Raw genomic sequence first — 22,388 nt, 5'->3', positions numbered from 1 at the left:
CCAACCAGTGTGCCTCCAGCTGTTGCAAAACTACAACTCCCAGCATGTACTGATCGCCGAAGGGCATGCTGGGAGATGTAGTTATGCAATAGCTGGAGGTACGCAACTACAACTCCCAGCATGCCGAGACAGCTATTTGCTGTTTGGACATGCTGGGATTTGCAGTTTTGCAACATCTGGAGGGCTACAGTTTTAGAGAACACTGCAAAGTGATCTCCAAACTGTGGTCCTCCACCTGTTGCAAAACTACAAATTCCAGCATGCCCTGACAGCAAACAGTTGTTTGGGCATGCTAGGCATTGTAGTTTTGCAAGATCTGGAGGGCTACAGTTTAGGGACCACTATATAGTGGTCTCAAACTGTAGCCCTCCAGCTGTTGCAAAACTACATATTCCAGCATGCCCAAACAGCTGTCTGGGTATGCTGGGAGTTGTAGTTTTGCAACATCTGGAGGGCTACAGTTAGAGACCACTGTATAGATGTTGCTAGGCAACTCACCGGCTTCAGTTGGATCCAGTCGCACGTCATCGCCGCCCTCAGCCTCCGTCGCCGGCCCGATCGGTAAGTGGATCATCGGCCTATTGTGGGTGGGCAGGATGGGGAAAACGAAAGTTAACCCCCCTGCCCCCGATCTGCTAATGGTGGTCGCGTCTAGACCACCAATAGCAGGGATAGGAGGGGTGGCACCCCTGCCACCTCACTCCTATCCCTTCAGGGGGATCGTGGGTGTCTTAGACAACCGCGATCCCCCTTATATTCCGGGTCACGAGGTCACTATAAACCCGTAATGACCTGGAATCGTGCAAATCGCAAGTGTGAATTCACTTGTGATTTGCCGCGATCGCCGACATGGGGGGGTCTAATTAGACCCCCCTGGGCGTTTGCACGGGATGCCTGCTGAACGATTTCAGCAGGGATACCGGTCCGTTCCCCGCCCGGTGCGCGGAAAGTACCAGGTTGTCATGAAGTACGCGTACGTCAAGGGTCCTTAAGGGATTAAAGTATAGTCTAGGAAATACTGTAGCTTCTCCTTTGTCTCGGCAACCAGAAGGAAATCGTCCAGATATGGAACAAAAACATCCTCCCCCTCTCTAATGTGAGCCACCATTTCTGAAATAATCTTGGTGAAGACTCTTAGGGCCACTGAGATTCCCCAATTTATTTATCTTTTACCACCTACATTTCCCTCACACGAAAACTCACCCTGAATTAAAAGGTGGCAGGAGGTAACTTTTTCTGCCCTGAGGGGCACAGATCTGGTCAGAGGGGGGTCCCTGGCTCCTTCTTTCAGCTCTGCCTGCTGACTGAGGTAGGACATTAACCCCTCCCTTGCTAGCAGCTATTGGTCGGACTACTAGCAGCTCTCCTGGGAAGGTGACGTCATCGCCAACTCCCCCTAGCAACAGGAGGTTATTGGCGGTGTATAGTATACCGCCGATCACCTTCTGTTTCCGGGTCATCGGGTCCCATGTGACCCGTATGACCAAAATCGCCGTAGTGAATTCACTGGTGATCTGCGGCGATTGCCGACATGAGGGGGGGGGAGGGGGGTCTGGACCCCCTCCCCCCCCCCCCCCCCCCAAGCATTGCCCCGGGATGCCTGCACCCCGTTCCATTCACCGCCAGTTTAACATGAACATAAACATCCAGGGCGTACAGGTGCACCCTGTGTCCTTAAGTACCAGGACGTCAGGCCGTACCTGTACTTCCTGTGTCGTGAAGGGGTTAAATGGGCACTCATTAAAATATGTTTGTTATTGCACTCCTTATGGTAAATAAAAATCGTTCTAATGTATTTTAAGAAAATGAAGATTTCTGGGTGGTGTGGCCTGGTTGCTGTGGTGTATGGTAGCACGCTTAGGCTAGGTTCACATCACAATTATTACACGATTATCGGACCGTAAAATTGCACAAAATCGGATTGCAAAAAATCATATACAATCGTATGTAAAAATTTCTTTGCTATCCGATTTTAAAATCGTATCCAAAAATCGTACAGATGAAAATTCCATCAGATTTTCAATAAAAATCTGATCCTTTTTTTAAATTAATATGTATGCCAATGGCAATAAAGTGTACGTGTTTTGAAGTCTACTGTGCATGCGTACTAAAAAATCGTGTGCGATTTACATAGACATCAATAATAATAATTAAAAAAACGTGAATGATTGTGGTCAACCACGATTTTACCTCCAATCTTACATCGTGCAAAATCGGATGCGGATCAAAACTGATGCATTTGTTGTCTATCATTAATGAATGGAAGTCAATGGATATGACTTGCCGTGCAGATTTGTACGATTTCAAAGTCAAAAATCATGAGAAGAAGTAGTATGGTAAAATTGTGATGTGAATGCACCCTTACTCCACTTCTCATTCCACTTCTTACAACCTCAGCAATGGCGATAAGAAGGAAGAAGCCGCTCCGCCATCGCTTTCTGGCGAAATTTAGCTTCACCCCTCTATCGAGAGGCCTCGGGCCAAGATGGCGCGGCTGACGCGCACGAACAGTCCTCATCCCCAGCACAGTCACTGCATGGAAGCCGCAGCGCTACTGCATTCTCGCCGCTGAGGAGCAGATCCTCCTCGGACACAGCATTAAATGCCTCCTCCGCCATGCCTGAATCGCCAGTGTGGAGGACTTACCTCCACCGCCTCATCTAATGTTGAGATGCGCTCAGGCCCTCGCAGCTGCGGCTCCTCACCGGGTCAGCATTCCTGCACTTTCTCCCCAGCCGAGTCCTTAGCTGAGATCCCTGTGCTGAACCAATCACTTACTGATACCGCCATGAGGGATATGCTTATGTTATTGCACACCACGTTTCTTCAAGAAATGCACAAACTGGTTCACCCTCTACAAACAAATGTACATGTCCGGGGCTGAGTGGATCATTTAATGAGTAAGTTTGGGGAATTTTCTGATTCTCGCAACTCCCTTACTGATATGCACTACGAGGCGGAAGACAATATATCAGAGTTAAAAGCTAAGGTGACGGATCTGGAGGATCGCTGTCGCCTCAACAATATTAAATTGTGCAGTGTCCCAGAAACAGCAGCTCCTGCAGAGATACCAAACTATGTATGCTCACTCTTGAAAAATGTCTTACCTGGCTGCAATCCGCAAGAACTGATAGTGGATAGAGTACATAGAATCCCCCGACCACAATATTTGGACGATTCCGTACCAAGAGACATTTTAGCCTGGGTACATTTCTTCCATATCAAGGAGAGACTAATGGAAACAGCGAGGCGCAACAACGGCTTACCAGCTCCTTACCACAACGTCCTCCTGTATGCAGACTTGTCTGCGGCTACAATTCAAGCTTGCCATGCCTTATTGCCAATTACCACTGCTCTCCGGGCAGCCCATGTGCCCTATCGATGAGGGTTCCCGACCAGTTTATTTGTTATAAAACTTTCCATGTCATCAGGACCCTGGCCGAAGGAGAATCCCTGCTGATCATTGTTCCCGCATCATCTAAAGTGTCTAGCTCAGGACCCAAAACAGCTCCTCTGTCCAGAGACTGGGATGTTGCTTGAACGTGGTGGTGATTGTTCCTTTTTGAAGGTCTGCGGGCTCTGGTGTGCTGCCCGTGCATCGCAGTTTCAAAGTGGTCTCTGACCCCAACTCCAATGTGGACGGTGTTTGGCTAAAGCCGTTCTTTACTGTTTATGTCTTTGTTTTGTATTTGTCCTTGTTGTCTTGTTTTATTGTTGTATGTCACACTGGCAATTCCTTCCTATGTAGTCTAAGCTATATGTTCTACCAAGTAATGACAGGCACACGCTGGCTGGGAGATGCGTCCTGTCCTTACGGATCCTGCTTCTGATACCTACCTACCATTTTACATGCATCATTACATTTGCCAGCCTAAATATGAATGGGCTAAATGCTCTGATAAGAGATCTCATCTATGGAGGGAAGTTAAAGCTCTTAAATGTGATGTTTTATGGCTACAGGAAACGCACCTGCTGGCTGATGATGCCCCCAGACTAATACATCCTCTATTTCCGATCTCTGCCCGGCACGCAGCAGGGACCGGAAAACGCCAGGACGTCCGGGGACGTCCTGGGTCCTTAAAGCCCAGGGTGCCAGGACGTCCCCTGACGTCCTGGGTCCTTAAGGGGTTAAAGTGACAGTGGTCAGATGTGCAAAAACGCTCTGGTCCTAAGGTGTAAAATGGCCTGGTCCTTAAGGGGTTAAAAAAGATGCCACTAGGTGTCTCCCTACTTGTCCAGGGCACATTTTCCCCCATCTTTTGGACTCCTGCTAGCCTGGCAGAAGTCCAAAGGCAGGAAATGCTAACAGGGGTGTGTGCAGCCTTATCTAAATCAGAGCTCATCTCACACACTGAACTGCTATGGGCTGTGTGGAGCAGAGTGAGGGAGGAAGTTCTCCCCTGTATGGCATCAGATGATGTCACGCCTGCTGGGTAACACCCCTTCCCAATCTGAGAATCTGAAAGATACTTAGCAGAAAATACAGAGCAATATCAAAGTTGAAAACCTAAAATTAATAAAAATAAAGGTTTATCATGATGGGGGCAGTAAACTGGGAGGATTATAACATTTTACAAGATCATGAGAGGTACTCTTTAACCCCTTAACGACCAAGGACATATATTTACGTCCTTGGCCTGCTCCCGCGTCATATCGGGTCGGTCCCGGCATGTATCTGATGCCGGGACCCAGGGCTAATAGCGTGCAGCAGCGATCACGGTGCCGCGCGCTATTAACCCTTTAGACGCGGCGTTCAAAGTTGAACGCCGCGTCTAAACCGAAAGTGAAAGCTGCCCGGCTGCTCAGTGGGGCTGATCGGGACTACCGCAGAGAAAATGCGGTGTCCCGATCAGATGGGACACGAGCGGAGGTCCTCTTACCTGCCTCCGGCATGTCCCTTCGGCGACTGATTGCTCCAAGCCTGAGATTCAGGCTTGAGCAATCGACCGCCGATAACCCTGATCACTGCAAAGCTATAGCTTTGCAGTGAACAGGGTATAAGATCAGTGTGCGCAGTGTTATAGGTCCCTATGGGAGCTATAACACTGCAAAAAAAAAAAAAAAAAAAAAAAAAAAAAAAAGAGTAACAAATAAGTTAATAAATGTAATTTAACCCTTTCCTTAATAAAAGTTCAAATCACCCCCCCTTTTCCCATAAAAAAAAACCATGTAAATAAAAATAAATAAAAACATATGTGGTATCGCTGAGTGCGTAAATTTCTGAACTATAAAAATATATAATTAAACCGCGCGGTCTATGGCGTACGCGCAAAAAATTCCAAAGTCCAAAATAACGTATTTCTGGTCGCTTTTTATATCATGAAAAAATGAATAAAAAGCGATCAAAAAGTCAGATCAATACAAAAATGGTACTGCTAAAAACTTCAGTACACGGCGCAAAAAGAGCCCTCATACCGCCCCATATGTGGAAAAATAAAAAAAGTTATAGGGGTCAGAAGATGACAATTTTAAACGCATACATTTTTCTGCATGTAGTTATGATTTTTTACAGTAGTACGACAAAATCAAACCTATGTAAGTAGGATATCATTTTAATCGTATGGACCTACAGAATAAAGATAAGGTGTCATTTTTACCGAAAAATGTACTGCGTAGAAACGGAAGCCCCCAAAAGTTACAAAATGGCATTTTTTCTTCAATTTCGTCATACAATGATTTTTTTTCCGTTTCGCCGTAGATTTTCCGGTAAAATGACTGATGTCACTGCAAAGTAGAATTGGTGGTGCAAAAAATAAGCCATCATATGGATTTTTAGGTGCAAAATTGAAAGGGTTAAGATTTTTAAAAGGTGAGGAGGAAAAAACGAAAGTGCAAAAACTGAAAAACCTGTGGTCCTTAAGGGGTTAAATCCCTGCACTGTACTGATCAATTCCTGGTTGTCTCTCTAAATCGTGACCCTGCTGTTGCTAGACAACAGAGCACACACTTTCCAACAAGTGCCCTGGCTTGCATGTGCAGTGGAGACTAACTGACATTACCTTCAGGAAACTGCAGTTGAACTGATCACGTGTGAGACAAGAACATAAATGTCATCTTGTGAGGTGAAGTACACTTCTGGTACCATGTTGTCTGAGAAAGTTTGATAGAAGAGGTCAAAAAGATTTTCTTATCTTGATATAGAGCCCAAAAGTTAATGACTGATATCAGGATACTCACTATTTTGACGTTTAACAGAAACTGACAGGTACTTAGTGTGGATAATCCTGAGTAAAATGATGCGTTCCTTATTTCAATATGTTCAGCCTTTCCCTAGATTTAGCACAATCTTACAATATGCAAATTAACTCTTAACTGCAGGTTTGAAAACTATGGGGAGATTTATCACTGCCTTCCTGACACTATTTTGGAAGTAATTTGGGACATTTGTTTTGCGCAAAAACTTTGCATCCTTTCAAAATAAACAATTTTGGCAAAATTAGCTGTAAAATACAGTGCTGTGAAAGATAATGGATGAGATTTCTAAACTGCATCTTTAAAAAAAATAAAAAAAAACAAATAACGTGAAAACATTTTTTTTAAATACGATAATTTATACCACATCTGCCTTGCCTTTGAAAAGCGACATCCTACAGCAAGTCCTGATGTGATTTTGTGTGTCATCTGTGCAAAATTAAATAAAAGGTCTGCGCGCACTTTTGATAAATTAGGCACACATAAGCCAAACACACAGACCCATTGATAAATCTACAAGATAGACAGCGTTAGGCACTGTTTGCAGTCCTTTCAAACCATGTTCACATAAAACGGTAGTGTGGAACTCTCACTTTGGGTGCTCAGCCTCTGGGACAGTACCAGTGTAAGGGTGCATTCACATCACGTTTTTGCAATACAGTTCCCGTATACGTTTTCAATGTGAAAACCGTATGGAACCGTATTGAAAACCGTATGCATTGACTCTCCATTGAAAACCGTATGCCAAAAGATGCATCAGGTTGTGTCCGTTTTGCATCCTGTACGGTTTTGTCAGTTTTTTTCCCGTACTCAAAACCGTAGTCTACCGCGGTTTTTGGTCCGGGTGAAAAACTGTATTAAACCGTATATTTTTTTTTTTAACATGGGAGTCAATGGGAACCGTACAGAACCGTATGTGCGTACGGTTCCATCCAGTTTTCACCATACGGTTTTTAACTTTGCACAGTTTTTTTCTTGGAATTTCAATCAAACAAGTGAAACTTTATTCAAAATGGAGTGAAAAGTTTAAAAAAGTACACATTTTTTTCTTAAAAAACGGATGAAACCAGACATAATTTTTTTAACCGTATACGGTTTTTAACTGTGTATGGGTTGAAATTTGTACACACGTTTTGATATAGTTTAGTCAGGTTTTGAGGAATTCGTTTTTCATCAAAAACCTGATACAGGAACTGTATTGCAAAAACGTGGTGTGAATGCACCCTAAATCCAATGCAAATAGAAAGAAGATGATTGGCAGCACTTACTGGGTATGTAGCACCAGATCTGTATTCAATCAAAAAATGGTGCAGTGTCAAACATTAAAATCAGTGAAACAGAAGCGCCAGATTTCCCAGCGAGGTCCCAGCCATATTGTAGATGTGTACTTCATCAGGCCATACCTCAAATGTCTGATGAGGTACGGATGTTCGATACGACTATGACCTTACTGGGAAATGCCGCACTTCTGTTTACTTGATATTAATGTTTGACACTGCACCATTTTCTCATAATAAATTAGATCTGCTGCTGCATACGTGGTGAGTGCCGCCAATCTGCACATCTGAGATAATCTGCTGTGTCCCATTCACGCTGCCCTGCTTATCAAGGAAAAGGAGATAATATTGACGAGCGCCTCGCTTTACTATTAGTCAAGAGTGCAATAATGCAGTATTATAGTGTAAATCCCAAGAGATAGTCTTAAATGGAGACAGAGAAAAAAATCAAGGAAGCGGCCTCTGGTCTTTCAATATATTCCCAGTATAAATTGTGTATATAGCAATGTAACTTACACTTAGTGAGTGGTCCCCAAACTGACCACTCATTAACTTCAAAATGCGTATTGGCAGTTTATAGCCAGTCTGTCCACTACACTTCTCTCAGTACTACCATTTTTATTCATAAAATGATCTACACTATACTCGCTCCAGGGTTTCATTAAGGCCTTTCAGGGAGAGCGAATCAAGTTTAAAAATATAAAATTTCTCTTTTACACCTCCACAAGCCTTCCTCAACCTACTCTATCGGAATAATAATAATTTTTTTTTTTTAAATTCCAATAACTTTTTATTGAACAAATCAAAGAATGACAATGACTTAAGCACGTACATAATATAAGGTAACGACGGCCTGGTGGGCCGAAATAGAGAATACACTAAGCAATAAAATAAGTGAACAGTAGAACAAATATGTTAAGGCAACAATATATCACTAAATAAAAAGCGGTGAAGAAACAGTCCAGGCGCCAGGGCAGAATAGTGGAAACAGGAAAGTGATGGAGCTAGTAAGTAAGAGCTGGAGCTGCCCAGGCACTGAAGCGAAGAGGGAAAAGGATAAGGTCCACAGAATACAAGACTAAGGCAGCTTATCAGACAAGAAGGTGTGGAAGAAAGACAAAGAAGGAAAACACAACAGAAGCAAAAGGGACAAAGAGAGCAGAAGACAAGATAGACAATGGGGGGACTAAACAAAAAGACATATAGCAAAAGAGCCCAGCCAGGGCGGGGACCGACCGACCGACCACAGACAACCAGGGAAGACCATGCAGATCCATGGGTACAAAATCTAGCTAAGAAGCCTATACCTGGGGGAGGGGAGAAGGCACCTCATGTGCGGGATCAGCAGATCTTGTGAGTGGGGGGGGAAGGGAGCTAATCCCAGGCCGCTTACCAAAGTTGGTTGTGCACCCACACACAACAAGGTCTAGCGTGAAATGTATATATCGGTCGACTGCAGCCCTCCTTAGAAGAGTAGAAACAAGGATGAGATGACCGTAAAATCAGGAGTTTGTCCGGCGCAGAAAGGAACCGTCAGGAAGCAGGATAAAATCAGAGGATTTATTGAATGCAACGCGTTTCGCTACGCATGCGCAGCTTCTTCAGGCATGACCCCCAATAATTAACCATTTATATACTTTTGAATGTTGCCCCATGATAATATATACATAAATATAAATAAAATTGAATACAAAATTTTTACAAAGAGCATACAAATAACATAAATGCAGATGAATATAAAAATTATGGGTGGTGTAAAAGCAATAAGTTCACAATAAACCTTTAGAAAAACGCAACTAGTGTGAATAGACGTTTCATAAAGCTCAAAGGATCACACCCATCGGAGAAAGTAATATTTATGTATATATTATCATGTGTCAACATTCAAAAGTATATAAATGGTTAATTGTTGGGGGTATTTATACCCGCCACTAGCCTCATTTTGTCATGCCTGAAGAAGCTGCGCATGCGCAGCGAAACGCGTTGCATTCAATAAATCCCTTGATTTTATACCTGGGGGAGGAACAAAAAGATGACCAAGGGAGCCACGTAGCAGCATACCTAGTCAAATCACCAAAGGCTGTGTGGGCATTCTGGGAATTGTAGTTTTGCAACATCTGGAAGGTCACAGTTTGGAGACCACTGTGTAGTGGTATGTAAACTGTGGTCCTGCAGAAGTTGCAAAACCACAACTTTCAGCATGCACTGACTGTCTGGGCATGCTAGGAGTTGTAGTTTTGCAAAAACTGGAGGCACACGGGTCAGAATCATTGAGCTAGAGTCTGTTTCCTACCTCAGTGGTTCCCCACCAGTGTGCCTACAGCTGTTGTAAAACTACAACTCCCAGAATGTACGGTCTGTCAGTGCATTCTGGGAGTTGTCATTTTGCCACAGCTGAAGGTTTTGGTGCCCCCCCATGTGAATGTACAGTGAACATTCACACAGGCGGGTTTACAGTGGGTTTCCTTCTACAAGTTTGAGCTGCAGCAAATTTTCCACCCCTTAAACTCCACCGCTCAAGCTCAAACTTCCAGCGGAAAACTTACTGTGAACCCCCGCCTGTGTGAATGTACCCAATGCCTCTCACTTCAGAGCCCTGTCGTACTTCAAGGCAACACTTTAGGGCCACATATGGGGTATTTCCGTACTCGGGAGAAATTGTGTTACAAATTTGGGGGGATTTTTCTCCTTTTACCCCTTATGAAAAGGTAAAGTTGGGGGCTACACCAGCAAGTTAGTGTTACCCCATACTTTTCATTTTCACAAGAGGTAAAAGGAGAAAAAGAAACCCAAATTTCTAACGCAATTTCTTCTGAGTACAGAAATACCCCATATATGTATGTAAAATGCTCTGCGGATGAACTACATGGCTTAGGAGAGAGCCATGTACATTTGAGGCCTAAATTGGTGATTTGCACAGGGGTGGCTGATCGTTACAGTGGTTCTGACATGAACGCAAAAAAAAAACACCCACATGTGACCCAATTTTGGAAACTAAACCCCTCACTGAACATAACAAGGGGTATAGTGAGCCTTAACAACCCACATGTCTTTGACAAATTTTCGTTGAAGTTGGACATGAAAATTAAAGTTTTTATTTTCCCTGAAATGCTGGTGTTACCCCAATTTTTTCATTTTCACAAGCAGTAATAGGAAAAATGCCAAAAAATGTCCCAAATTTGTAACCCCATTTCTTCTGAGTATATAAATACCCCATATGTGGATGTAAAGTGCTCTGTGGGCGAACTACAATGCTCAGAAGAGAAGGGGCGCCATTGGGCTTTTTGAGAAAGAATTAGGCTGGAATTGAAGGCCATGTGCGTTTAACAAAGCCCCCATGGTGTTCGAACAGTGGAACCCCTCCACATGTGACCCCATTTTGGAAACTACACCCCTCACGGAATGTAACAAGGGGTGCAGTGAGCATTTACGCCCCACAGGTGTCTGACAGATTTTTTGAACAGCCCACTGTTCCAAAGATCTGTCAAATGCCAGTGGGGTGTAAATGTTCACTGCACCCCTTATTAAATTCTGTGAGGGGTTTAGTTTCCAAAATATTATGCCATGTGTTTATTTTTTTACTGTTCTGGTTCTTCCTAAATGCGACATGCCCCCAAAAACCATTTACACAAAATTCGCTCTCCAAAATCCCAATGTCGCTCCTTCCGTTCTGAGCCCTCTAGTGCACCCGCAGATCACTTTACATCCACATTTCCTTACTCGAGAGAAATGGTGGTAAAAATTTTGTGGGGCATTTTCTCCTATTACTCCTCATGAAAATGAAAAGTTTGGCGTAACACCAGCATTTTAGTGTTAAAAATCACATTTTTCATTTTCACGTCCCACTTTAACGAAAGTTCGTCAATAACCTGTGGGGTGTTAAGGCTCATTGTACCCCTTGTTACGTTCCTTGAGGGGTGTAGTTTCCAAAATAGTATGCCATGTGGGTTTTTTTTTTTTGCTGTTCTGACACCATAGGGGCTTCCTAAATGCGACATGCCCCGCAAGACCCATTTCAGCAAAATTTGCTTTCCAAATGCCAAATGTGACTCCTTTGAAGTTTGCCCGCAGAGCATTTTATGTCCTAACACGGGCTATTTCCATACTCAGAAGAGATGGGGTTACAAAGTTTGGGGGGCATTACCCTTTGTTAAAATGGTAAATTTGTAAACAAAAACTGCACTTTAGTGAACAAATTTTTTTATTCATTTACACATCTGACTGTTGAGCCCTCTACTGCGCTTGCCGAGCACTTCACATACACATATGAGGTATTTCCCTACTCGAGAGAAATTGGGTTACAAATTTTGGGGGGCTTTTTCTCCTATTACCCCTTGTAAAAATTCAAAAACTGGGTCTACAAGAACATAAAAGAGTGTAAAAAAAAGAAGATTTTGAATTTTCTCCTTCACTTTGCTACTATTCCTGTGAAAGACCTAAAGGGTTAAACTTTCTGAATGTAATTTTGAATACTTTGAGGGGTGCAGTTTTTATAATGGGGTAATTTATGGGGCATTTCTAATATGAAGGCCCTTCTAATCCCCTTCAAAACTGAACTGGTCCCTGAAAATTTCAGATTTTGAAAATTTTGAGAAAAATTTGAAAATTGCTGCTGATCTTTGAAGCCCTCTGATGTCTTCCAAAAGTAAAAACATGTCAACTTTATGATGCAAACATAAAGTAGACATATTGTATATGTGAATCAATATATAATTAATTTGTAATAGAAAAAAGGGGAGGGAGAGACAGACAGGGGGGCGCAACCTGTGCCGTTATTCTGATGGCAATCAATGTTGCAAGTGGAGCGGTGCTCACCTGATGGTGTTGTACGCAGAGTACAACACCTTGTAGCGTGTGTCACCCAATTGCTGGGTAGAAAGCCGGGAGCTGCCGGAGGTAATCCCGTGTAGGAGGTTGTCTCTGACCGGTGCTGGATAGGTTGAGTTTTCCCGCGGAAGCAGGAGAGAAGATCCTCGTAGCGGCACTCACTCAGTGGTTGCTGGCAGTAGCCGGGAGAGGTGTATATAGCCTCAGTCGGCAAGAAGCAATAGCGGACAGGTAAAACATAATAAACCAAGGATTTTATTAGAGGGACTACGTGTTACGAGGGGTAAGACCCCCTCTTCACCCCCTCGTAACGCGTAGTCCCTCTAATAAAAATCCTTGGTATGCCTATTTTCCTTACAAGCAGAGAGCTTCAAAGTTAGAAAAATGCGAAATTTAAAAAATTTTCATAAAATTTTGGAATTTTTCACCAAGAAATTATGTGCAAGTATCGACAAAAATTTACCACTAACAAAGTAGAATATGTCGCAAAAAAACTCTCTGAATCAGAATGAAAAGTAAAAGCATCTCAGAGTTATTAACCCCTTCCCGCAGAATGTCATATATAAACGCCGGGTTGTGCAGTGCGTTCGCACATCCCGGCGTTTATAAATGACATTCAGTTAACCCGGCGATGCGCAGCATCGCACGGGTTAACTGGCAGAAGTCCCGCTGTTTCCAGCAGGGGACAACTTCTGCTTCACCCCCAGGACCATCCATTGATGGTCCTGGTCAGCGATCACTGTGATTGGTCCCTGTGGACCAATCACAATGATCTGGGGTGAAAGTTCAGATCCCCCGCACTGCCCGCCCCTGGAAGTCAGGCAGAACGGGGGACGATGGCTGCGGGGGCTCGCTCGGGACCTGCAGCATAAGGGGGGGGGAACATCAGGGGACCGGCGGACTTACCAGATCCAGCGGCGGGACCGAGGAGCAGCGCGGGACCGGCCACGAGGACGAGGAGCGACGGGACCAGCAGGTGAGTACATGGTCCTCAGAAGCAGCAGTGAAGATCTTCACTGCTGCTTCTAGGAGTCTGAAAACTACAACTCCCAGCATGCCTAGACAGCCTTTGGCTGTCTGGGCATGCTGGGAGTTGTAGTTTTGCAACATCTGGAGGGCCCCAGTTTGGAGACCATTGTATAATGGTCTCCAATCTGTGCTCTTCCAGCTGTTGCAAAACTACAACTCCCAGCATGCACTGACTGTCCAGGCATGCTGGGAGTTTTAGTTCAGCAACATCTGGCCCTTCAGATGTTGCCGAACTACAACTCCCAGCATGCCCTTCAGCTGTCTGGGCATGCTGGGAGTTGTAGTTTTGCAACAACTGGAGACACACTGGTTGGGAAACATTGTCTGTTTCTAACTCAGTGTTCCCTAACCTGTGTGCCTCCAGCTGTTGCAAAACTATAACTCCCAGCATGCACTAACAGACCATGCATGCTGGGAGTTGTAGTTTTGCAACATCTGGAGGGCCCCAGTTTGGAGACCATTGTATAATGGTCTCCAATCTGTGCTCTTCCAGCTGTTGCAAAACTACAACTCCCAGTATGCACTGACTGTCCAGGCATGCTGGGAGTTTTAGTTCAGCAACATCTGGCCCTTCAGATGTTGCCAAACTACAACTCCCAGCATGCCCTTCAGCTGTCTGGGCATGCTGGGAGTTGTAGTTTTGCAACAACTGGAGACACACTGGTTGGGAAACATTGTCTGTTTCTAACTCAGTGTTCCCTAACCTGTGTGCCTCCAGCTGTTGCAAAACTATAACTCACAGCATGCACTAACAGACCATGCATGCTGGGAGTTGTGGTTTTGCAACAGCTGGTGCACCCCCCCCCCCCCCCCCCAGGGGGTACATTCACATGGGCGAGGCTTTTACAGTGGGTTTCTCGCATCTTGGGATGCAGCAAATTTTGCGCCGGGAAACTCGCTGTAATCCCCCGCCCATGTGACTGTACCCTAAAAACACTACACTACACTAACACAAAATTAAATTAAAAAGTTAAAAACACTACATATACACATACCCTTACACAGCCCCCCTCCCCCAATAAGAACGTCCGGTACACCACTGTTTCCAAAGCAGAGCCTCCAGCTGTTGAAAAACAACAACTCCCAGTATTGCCGGACAGCAGTTGACTGTCCACGCATGCTGGGAGTTTTGCAACAGCTGGAGGCACCCTGTTTGGGAATCACTGGCGTAGAATACCCCTATGTCCACCCCTATGCAAATCCCTAATTTAGGCCTCAAATGCGCACAGCGCTCTCACTTTGGAGCCCTGACGTATTTCAAGGCAACAGTTTAGGGCGACATATGGGGTAGCGCCGTACTCGGGAGAAATTGCGTTACAAGGTTTGGGGGGCTTTTTCTTCTTTAACCCTTCATGAAAAGGAAATGTTGGGGTCTACACCAGAATGTTAGTGTAAAAAAATTAAATTTTTTACACTAACATGCTGATGTTGCCCTATACTTTACATTTTCACAAGAGGTAAAAGGGAAAAAAGCCCCCCAAAATTTTTAGCGCAATTTCTCCCGACTACGGAGATACCCCACATGTGGGCGTAAAGTCCTCTGGGGGCGCACAACAAGGCCCAGAAGGGAGAGGGCACCATGTACATTTGAGGTGATTTGCACAGGGGTGGCTGATTGTTACAGCGGTTTTGACAAACGCAAAAAAAAAAAACAACCCGCATGTGACCCCATTTCGGAAACGACACCCCTCACGGAATGTAATGAGGGGTGCAGTGAGAATTTACCCCCCACAGGTGTCTGACGGATCTTTGGAACAGTGGTCCGTGAAAATGAAAACTTGTACAGCCCACTGTTCCAAAGATCTGTCAGACACCAGTGGGGGGCAAATGCTCACTGTATCCCTTGTTACGTTCCTCAAGGGGTCTCGTTTCCAAAATGGTATGCCATGTGTTTTTTTTTTTGCTGTTCTGGCACCATAGGGGCTTCCTAAATGCGATATGCCCCCCGAGCAAAATTTGCTCTCAAAAAGCCAAATATGACTCCTTCTCTTCTGAGCATTGTAGTTCGCCCATAGTGCACTTCAGGTCAACTTATGGGGTACCTCCATACTCAGAAGAGAAGGGGTTACAAATATTGGGGGGTATTTCCTGCTATTAACCCTTGCAAAAATGTGAAATTTGGGGGGAAACACACATTTTAGTGGAATTTTTTTTTTTTTTTTTTTACATATGCAAAAGTCGTGAAACACCTGTGGGGTAATAAGGGTCACTTTATTCCTTGTTACATTCCTCAAGGGGTCTAGTTTCCAAAATGGTATGCCATGTGTTTTTTTTTTGCTGTTCTGGCACCATAGGGGCTTCCTAAATGCGACATGCCCCCCGAGCAAAATTTGCTCTCAAAAAGCCAAATATGACTCCTTCTCTTCTGAGCATTGTAGTTCGCCCATAGTGCACTTCAGGTCAACTTATGGGGTACCTCCATACTCAGAAGAGAAGGGGTTACAAATATTGGGGGGTATTTCCTGCTATTAACCCTTGGAAAAATGTGAAATTTGGGGGGAAACACACATTTTAGTGAAAAAAAATATTTTTTTTTTTTACATATGCAAAAGTCGTGAAACACCTGTGGGGTATTAAGGCTCACTTTATTCTTATTATGTTATGTTCCTCAAGGGGTCTAGTTTCCAAAATGGTATGCCATGTGAGGGTTTTTTGCTGTTCTGGCACCATAGGGGCTTCCTAAATGCAACATGCCCCCCAAAAACCATTTCAGAAAAACGTACTCTCCAAAATCCCCTTGTCGCTCTTTCCCTTCTGAGCCCTCTACTGCGCCCGCCGAACAATTTACATAGACATATGAGATATGTGCTTACTCGAGAGAAATTGGGCTACAAATAGAAGTATACATTTTCTCCTTTTACCCCTTGTAAAAATTCAAAAATTGGGTCTACAAGAACATGGGAGTGTAAAAAATGAAGATTGTGAATTTTCTCCTTCACTTTGCTTCTATTCCTGTGAAACACCTAAAGGGTTAAAATGATGACTGAATGTCATTTTGAATACATTGGGGGGTGCAGTTTTTATAATGGGGTCATTTATGGGGTATTTCTAATATGAAGACCCTTCAAATCCACTTCAAACCTGAACTGGTCCCTGAAAAATAGTGAGTTTGAAAATTTTGTGAAAAATTGGAAAATTGCTGCTGAACTTTGAAGCCCTCTGGTGTCTTCCAAAAGTAAAAACTCGTCACTTTTATGATGCAAACATAAAGTAGACATATTGTATATGTGAATAAAAATTTTTTTTATTTGTAATATACATTTTCCTTACAAGCAGAGAGCTTCAAAGTTAGAAAAATGCAAAATTTTCAAATTTTTCATCAAATTTTAGGATTTTTCACATGGAAAGGATGCAAGTTACCACAAAAATTTACCACCATGTTAAAGTAGAATATGTCACGAAAAAACAATCTCGGAATCAGAATGATAACTAAAAGCATTCCAGAGTTATTAATGTTTAAAGTGACAGTGGTCAGATGTGCAAAAAACGCTCTGGTCCTTAAGGCCAAAATGGGCTTGGTCCTGAAGGGGTTAATGCTTAAAAGTGACAGTGGTCAGAATTGCAAAAAATGCTCCCATCCTTAGGGTTATAATGGGCTCTGTCCCCAAGGGGTTAAACTTGATATCCTCTCCCTGGGAGGCCTTAATGAAACCCTGGAGCAAGTATAGTGTAGATCATTTTATGAATGAAAATGGTAGTACTGATGTCACTTGGATGAGTTCACTGTAGACCTTTTTATGAATGAAAATGGTAGTATTTATGTAATTTCCTGGAATGAAGCATTGTGGGTATATAGCTGGTGCGTGTGTAATTTGTAGCATTAACCCCTGAGGAAGGAGGAAGCTCCGCAACGCTTCGGGTCCTTTATTGTTTTATAGTCATATTTTAATGTGTATTTTTATCTGTCTCGTGCAATAAAATGGTCTTTTGGACAGCTGTGGCCATGAGTATAAGGATTTTATACTAAAGAATATTCCATCTAAGGCTGGGTTCACACAATGTTTTCTCCCATACGGGAGCGCATACGGCAGGGGGGAGCTAAAACCTTGCGCTCCCGTAAGTCATTCATTTCAATGAGCCGGCCGGAGTGAAACGTTTGGTCCGGTCGGCTCATTTTTGCGCCGTATGTGCTTTTCCCCCGGACCTAAAACTGTCGTCAACCACGGTTTGAGGTCCGGTCGTAAAAGCGCATACGGCGCAAAAATGAGCCGACCGGACCGAACGTTTCACTCCGGCCGGCTCATTCAAATGAATGACATACGGGAGCGCATACGAAGGCATACGGGAGCGCGAGGTTTTAGCTCCCCCCTGCCGTATGCGCTCCCGTATGGGAGAAAACTTAGTGTGAACCCAGCCTAACACAGAGGTCGTCTAAATCGGCACTGGAATTGAAACAGCTGGAGACCATTAGTGGAACGAGGCTGTTAGTGTTATTTTGGAAGCAAGCCGGCACAGGGGGAGCATAAGAACCTAGCCCCCACGGTGAAGTCAGTCATTTGCAGTCATACACTGTTTTAACCTGTGGTATGGTTAAGGATAAGTGGGCAGTCCGAGCCTTTTATTCTGTTTTTTTAATTCTGAAGAGATTGTCTTGACATATGTTTCCGGCAAATTAACATATGACAAATCAGCATCATGCATCACTTTTATGACACTAGTGAACTGTAGTATATACTTTACACGTAAAATTGAACAATAGTCTCTGATTTAGCAAAATGGGAGAGAACTTGTTAAGATAGGAAAGCTGAGCTGTAATTGGTTGTTATGAGCAAAATATATCCACTTTTCCTCTCACACATTTTGATAGATCAGGGCCATAATTCGGCGCATCCATAAAGAAGATTCCCATGCAAGGGAACACACAGTGTAACTTTTAAAAGACATATGAACTTGTGCAAGAAATATTGGAGAAAATTGCAACAGGAACAAATGCCACTGCTGTTTGCACATGTTGCCACAAATAAAAGCTTGTTTTTTTTTTCTTTACATCATCCACATTGTACCGCATGTGGATATTTAAAAATAGTAAATGGAGTGTGCTACACATATACCATTACTCAACAGAATTTCTTAATATAAAGGGCACCCACGTCACATTCTTGATATATCCACAAATACTGCTGCATGGAACAGGCTTTAATAGACCAAATATAGCTTAAAGTAGACTACCTGTGATCACTTAAAGCATTTATCCTTGCCGCAGCTTCTCACTATACAGTTTATAGACAAAACAAAATGCCCTATTTCCTGATAAAAAAAAAAGAAATATATATATATTAAATTTTACTTACCTCATATATTAAAGTACAATTTTTAGAATAAAAAAATCACCATTAAAAATAAGAGGTAAGCCCTTTTATATCTGTATTCCATTCAACGTTTAATTTTTTGGAAAGGCTTTCTGACAAACAACTAGGTCAACACTGCAGTCCCCAACCAAGGTTTTTCAGACTTTTGAATGTAAATTCTCTATGCAAACAGAAGCAGAGATGTGTAAACGCATTGCTATATAACATTTGCCATTCAAATGTTCAGGGAAAGCTGAGGGACAGCTATAATAGCAGGCCCAGAAAAAAAAGATTACATTGGACATCTTTAACCTTGCACAGATTAGAATAGTGTCCCAATATACTGCAGAAGTGCTCGTAATGCAAGTGCCATCTGAGGGAGAAGAAACCCCTGCTCTAGAGAGCAATATGAATGCTTGCATATGGGTATGAGGGGATGGTTTCCATAATATACATTACATATTCCAACTATACTAACCTACACACAACTTGACATCATTCACGCTGAAAGTGGGATCTGGCATTCTAGGAAAAAAATAAAAAATCACACTGTTAGTTTGACAAAAAATGGGCAACTTTTACCTATATGAACAAGTTGATAAAAGTTCAACCAAACACACTGTAGTAGAATCCACTTGCCTGATGCCAAGCCCTTCAGAGCTTTTAAATATCAGCGGGTCCCTGAGTCCACCCTCTTGAACGTATCGCATGTTGAAGTCTGGAAAAAGAATAGTAGGGAGTAAGGTAAGGGGGTGGGGGGTTAATGAAGGATCTTCTCTGCGCTGTTCAGGCTCTGACCTTTGCCTTCCATGTAGATGATGAATTTAGAGTTGTACTTTGGGCTGCGCAACTTATCTTCCAAGTCAAATGTTCTCTTGCCTTCAATCTCCTCATCTGAAATGCCATCATCATACTTTCTACGGAGTGTACGTCTCTGAAAGGTCAAATTAAACATAAGTTTTTGGGAATTGACACTGAAGTTGGTGTGTAATCTCATGTCCACGTAAAGGGGTTTTCCGGCCTTACACTTCTTAACCCCTATCCTTTAGTGTAAGGGTGTGCATATGTAATGTTTTACCCTTTATCTTCCGTTAGTATAGTGTTTTTAGGATACATTCACACGGCAGGGGATTACAGCAAGTTTCCCGCTGGGAGTTTGAGCTGTGGCAGAAAATTTGCCACAGCTCAAACCTGCAGGGGAAAACTGTAAACCCCCGCCCGTGTGAATGTACCCTGCAAACCTACAGCTGTTTCAAAACTACAACTCTCAGCATGCACTTACAGATCATGCATGCTGGGAATTGTACTTCTGCAACAGCTGGATGCACACTGGCTGGTTCTGTTACCTAACTCAGTATTTTCCAACCAGTGTGCCTCCAGTTGTTACAAAACTATAACTCCCAGCATCTATTGATAGCCGAAGGGCATGCTGGGAGTTATTACCAAACATGTGAAGAAGGAAAAAATGTCGGCACTGCCGCACTCATGGTACTGCTGGAGTATACTGGATCACTGCACCATCAGGTCCAAATGCCACTTATCCGGTGCTCAGTCCGCCATAAGCATAAGCGTAGATAACTTAAAAGAAGAAATCGCAGACGGCACTCACGGAACAGCAAGAAGTTTTATTCGGGATCGCTGGTCCACACAACAAGAACGCCAGGTAAGTCGACCGGTTTCGCGCTACGCAGAGCGCTTACACGTGACCTCAGAGGTCACGTGTAAGCGCTCTGTGTAGCGAGAAACCGGTCGACTTACCTGGCGTTCTTGTTGTGTGGACCAGCGATCCCAAATAAAACTTCTTGCTGTTCCGTGAGTGCCGTCTGCGATTTCTTCTTTCAAGTTATGCTGGGAGTTATAGTTATGCAACAGCTTGACGCACACAACTACAACTCCCAGCATGCCCAGACAGCCATTTGCTGTTCGTGAATGCTGGGAGTTGTAGTTATGCAAGATTTGGAGGGCCACAGTTAAGAGACCACTGCACAGTGATCTCCAAACAGTGGCCCTCCAAATCTTGCAAAACTATAAATCCAAACACGTCCAGACAGCAAACGGCTGTCTGGGCATGCTGGGAGTTGTAATTGCGTGCCTCCAGCTATTGCCTCCAGAGGAGGAGCACCTCTGCCACCTCACTCTTATCCCTTCAGGGTGATCGGAGCTGTCTTGGACAGCCACTATCACCCTTATTTTCCGGGTCAACGGAGACCCGTATGACCCGGGTCAAACAGTACAAGAATAGCACAATACAAGAGTACTAAAAGCATGTAACCAGAGGTATCATTTTAATCATATTGACAAAATTAAAGGGGTACTCCGGTGAAAACCTTTTTTCTTTTAAATCAATTGGTGGCAGAAAGTTAAACATATTTGTAAATTACTTCTATTAAAAAATCTTAATCCTTCCTGTACTTATTAGCTGCTGAATACTACAGAGGAAATTATTTTCTTTTTGGAATGCTCTCTGATGACATCACAAGCATAGTTCTCTCTGCTGACGTTATTATAATAATAATAACGCTTTATTTATTGTTGTCCTTAGTGGGATTTGAACCCAAGTCCCCAGCACTGCAAGGCAGCAGTGCTAACCACTGAGCCACCATGCTGCCCTTAGCATACATCTGCTCTGCATGGTTGCTAAGATGTCAGCAGAGAGCACTGTGCTCGTGATGTCATCAGTGTTCCAAAAGGAAAGGAGTTTTCTCTGTAGCATTCAGCAGCTAATAAGTACTGGAAGGATTAAGATTTTTTTAATAGAAGTAATTTACAAATATGTTTAACTTTCTGCCACCAGTTGATTTAAAAGAAAAAAGGTTTTCACCGGAGTACCCCTTTAAGAAAACATAATACCAGAACGCCGTATCTTGGCTCTACCATAGAGATACATGGAGGGGGGGGGGGGGGGGGGGGGGGGGTCAGCTGCCACTTTGTGTGGGGGTTGACACTCCCTTCCTGGAGAGAGCCGAGGTGCAAGAGAGTGCGGAGGGTTCCAGTGGTTGGAACCCCGCAATCTAAAACGTATCCAGCTATGTTTTTCTGATCCTGGATATCCCTTTTAACGCCTTAACTCATTAGCCTATTTTGACCTTAATCCCTTAAGGACCAAGTCCATTTTGGCCATAACCCCTTAAGGACCACAGTTTTTTTTTATTTTTATTTTCGTTTTTGCAATTTCGTTTTTTCCTCCTCACCTTCTAAAAATCAATTTTCCACCTACAGACCTATATGAGGGCTTGTTTTTTTGAGCCACCAATTTCCCTTTGTAGTGACATCAATAATTTCACTACAAAATCTATGGTGAAACCAGAAAAAAAAAAAATGTTTGTGGGGCTAAAATTGAAAAAAAAAATGCATTTTGTAACTTTTGGGGGCTTTCGTTTCTATGCAGCACACTTTTTGGAAAAAATGATACCTTATCCTTATTCTGTAGGTCCATATGATTAAAAGGATACCCAACTGATACAGGTTTGATTTTGTTTTACTTCTGTTAAAAAATTATAACTTTAAAATTTCCTCTTCTGACCCCTATAACTCTAATTTTTCAGTATACGGGGATGCGTGAGGGCTAATTTTTTGCACCAAGATCTGAAGTTTTCATCTGTACTGTTTTGATGGGACTTTTGGATCATTTTTTATACATTCTTTTTAGGGTATACAAAGTGACCAAAAATACACAATTTTGGACTTTGGTATTTTTTTTTACATATACGCCATTGACCGCACGGTTTCATCAACCTTATATTTTTATAGTTCGGGCATTTACGCACGCAGCAAT

At 43.2% G+C, this 22,388-nt stretch overlaps 1 protein-coding gene across 6 annotated transcripts in view; it reads right to left on the bottom strand.

Annotated features, from left to right (window-relative positions):
• Positions 1-22,388, bottom strand: part of KDM2A (lysine demethylase 2A) — a 703,602-nt gene that overhangs the window by 535,516 nt on the left and 145,698 nt on the right. For 5 of the 6 annotated variants that reach the window (XM_056531111.1, XM_056531112.1, XM_056531113.1 and 2 more), the window contains 3 exons: positions 19,412-19,547; positions 19,253-19,331; positions 19,092-19,138 (listed from right to left, as the gene is read on the bottom strand). In XM_056531111.1, the coding sequence (XP_056387086.1) occupies positions 19,092-19,138; positions 19,253-19,331; positions 19,412-19,547 (262 nt within the window). Of the gene's footprint in view, positions 1-6,177; positions 6,389-19,091; positions 19,139-19,252; positions 19,332-19,411; positions 19,548-22,388 lie in introns of those variants that run through there. The other variant, XM_056531116.1, reaches the window with a different exon arrangement.

The sequence above is a fragment of the Hyla sarda genome, chromosome 7 (genome assembly GCF_029499605.1).
Source record: "Hyla sarda isolate aHylSar1 chromosome 7, aHylSar1.hap1, whole genome shotgun sequence".
Taxonomy (NCBI): Eukaryota; Metazoa; Chordata; class Amphibia; order Anura; family Hylidae; genus Hyla; species Hyla sarda.
This window is presented reverse-complemented; position numbering and strand designations above follow the sequence as displayed.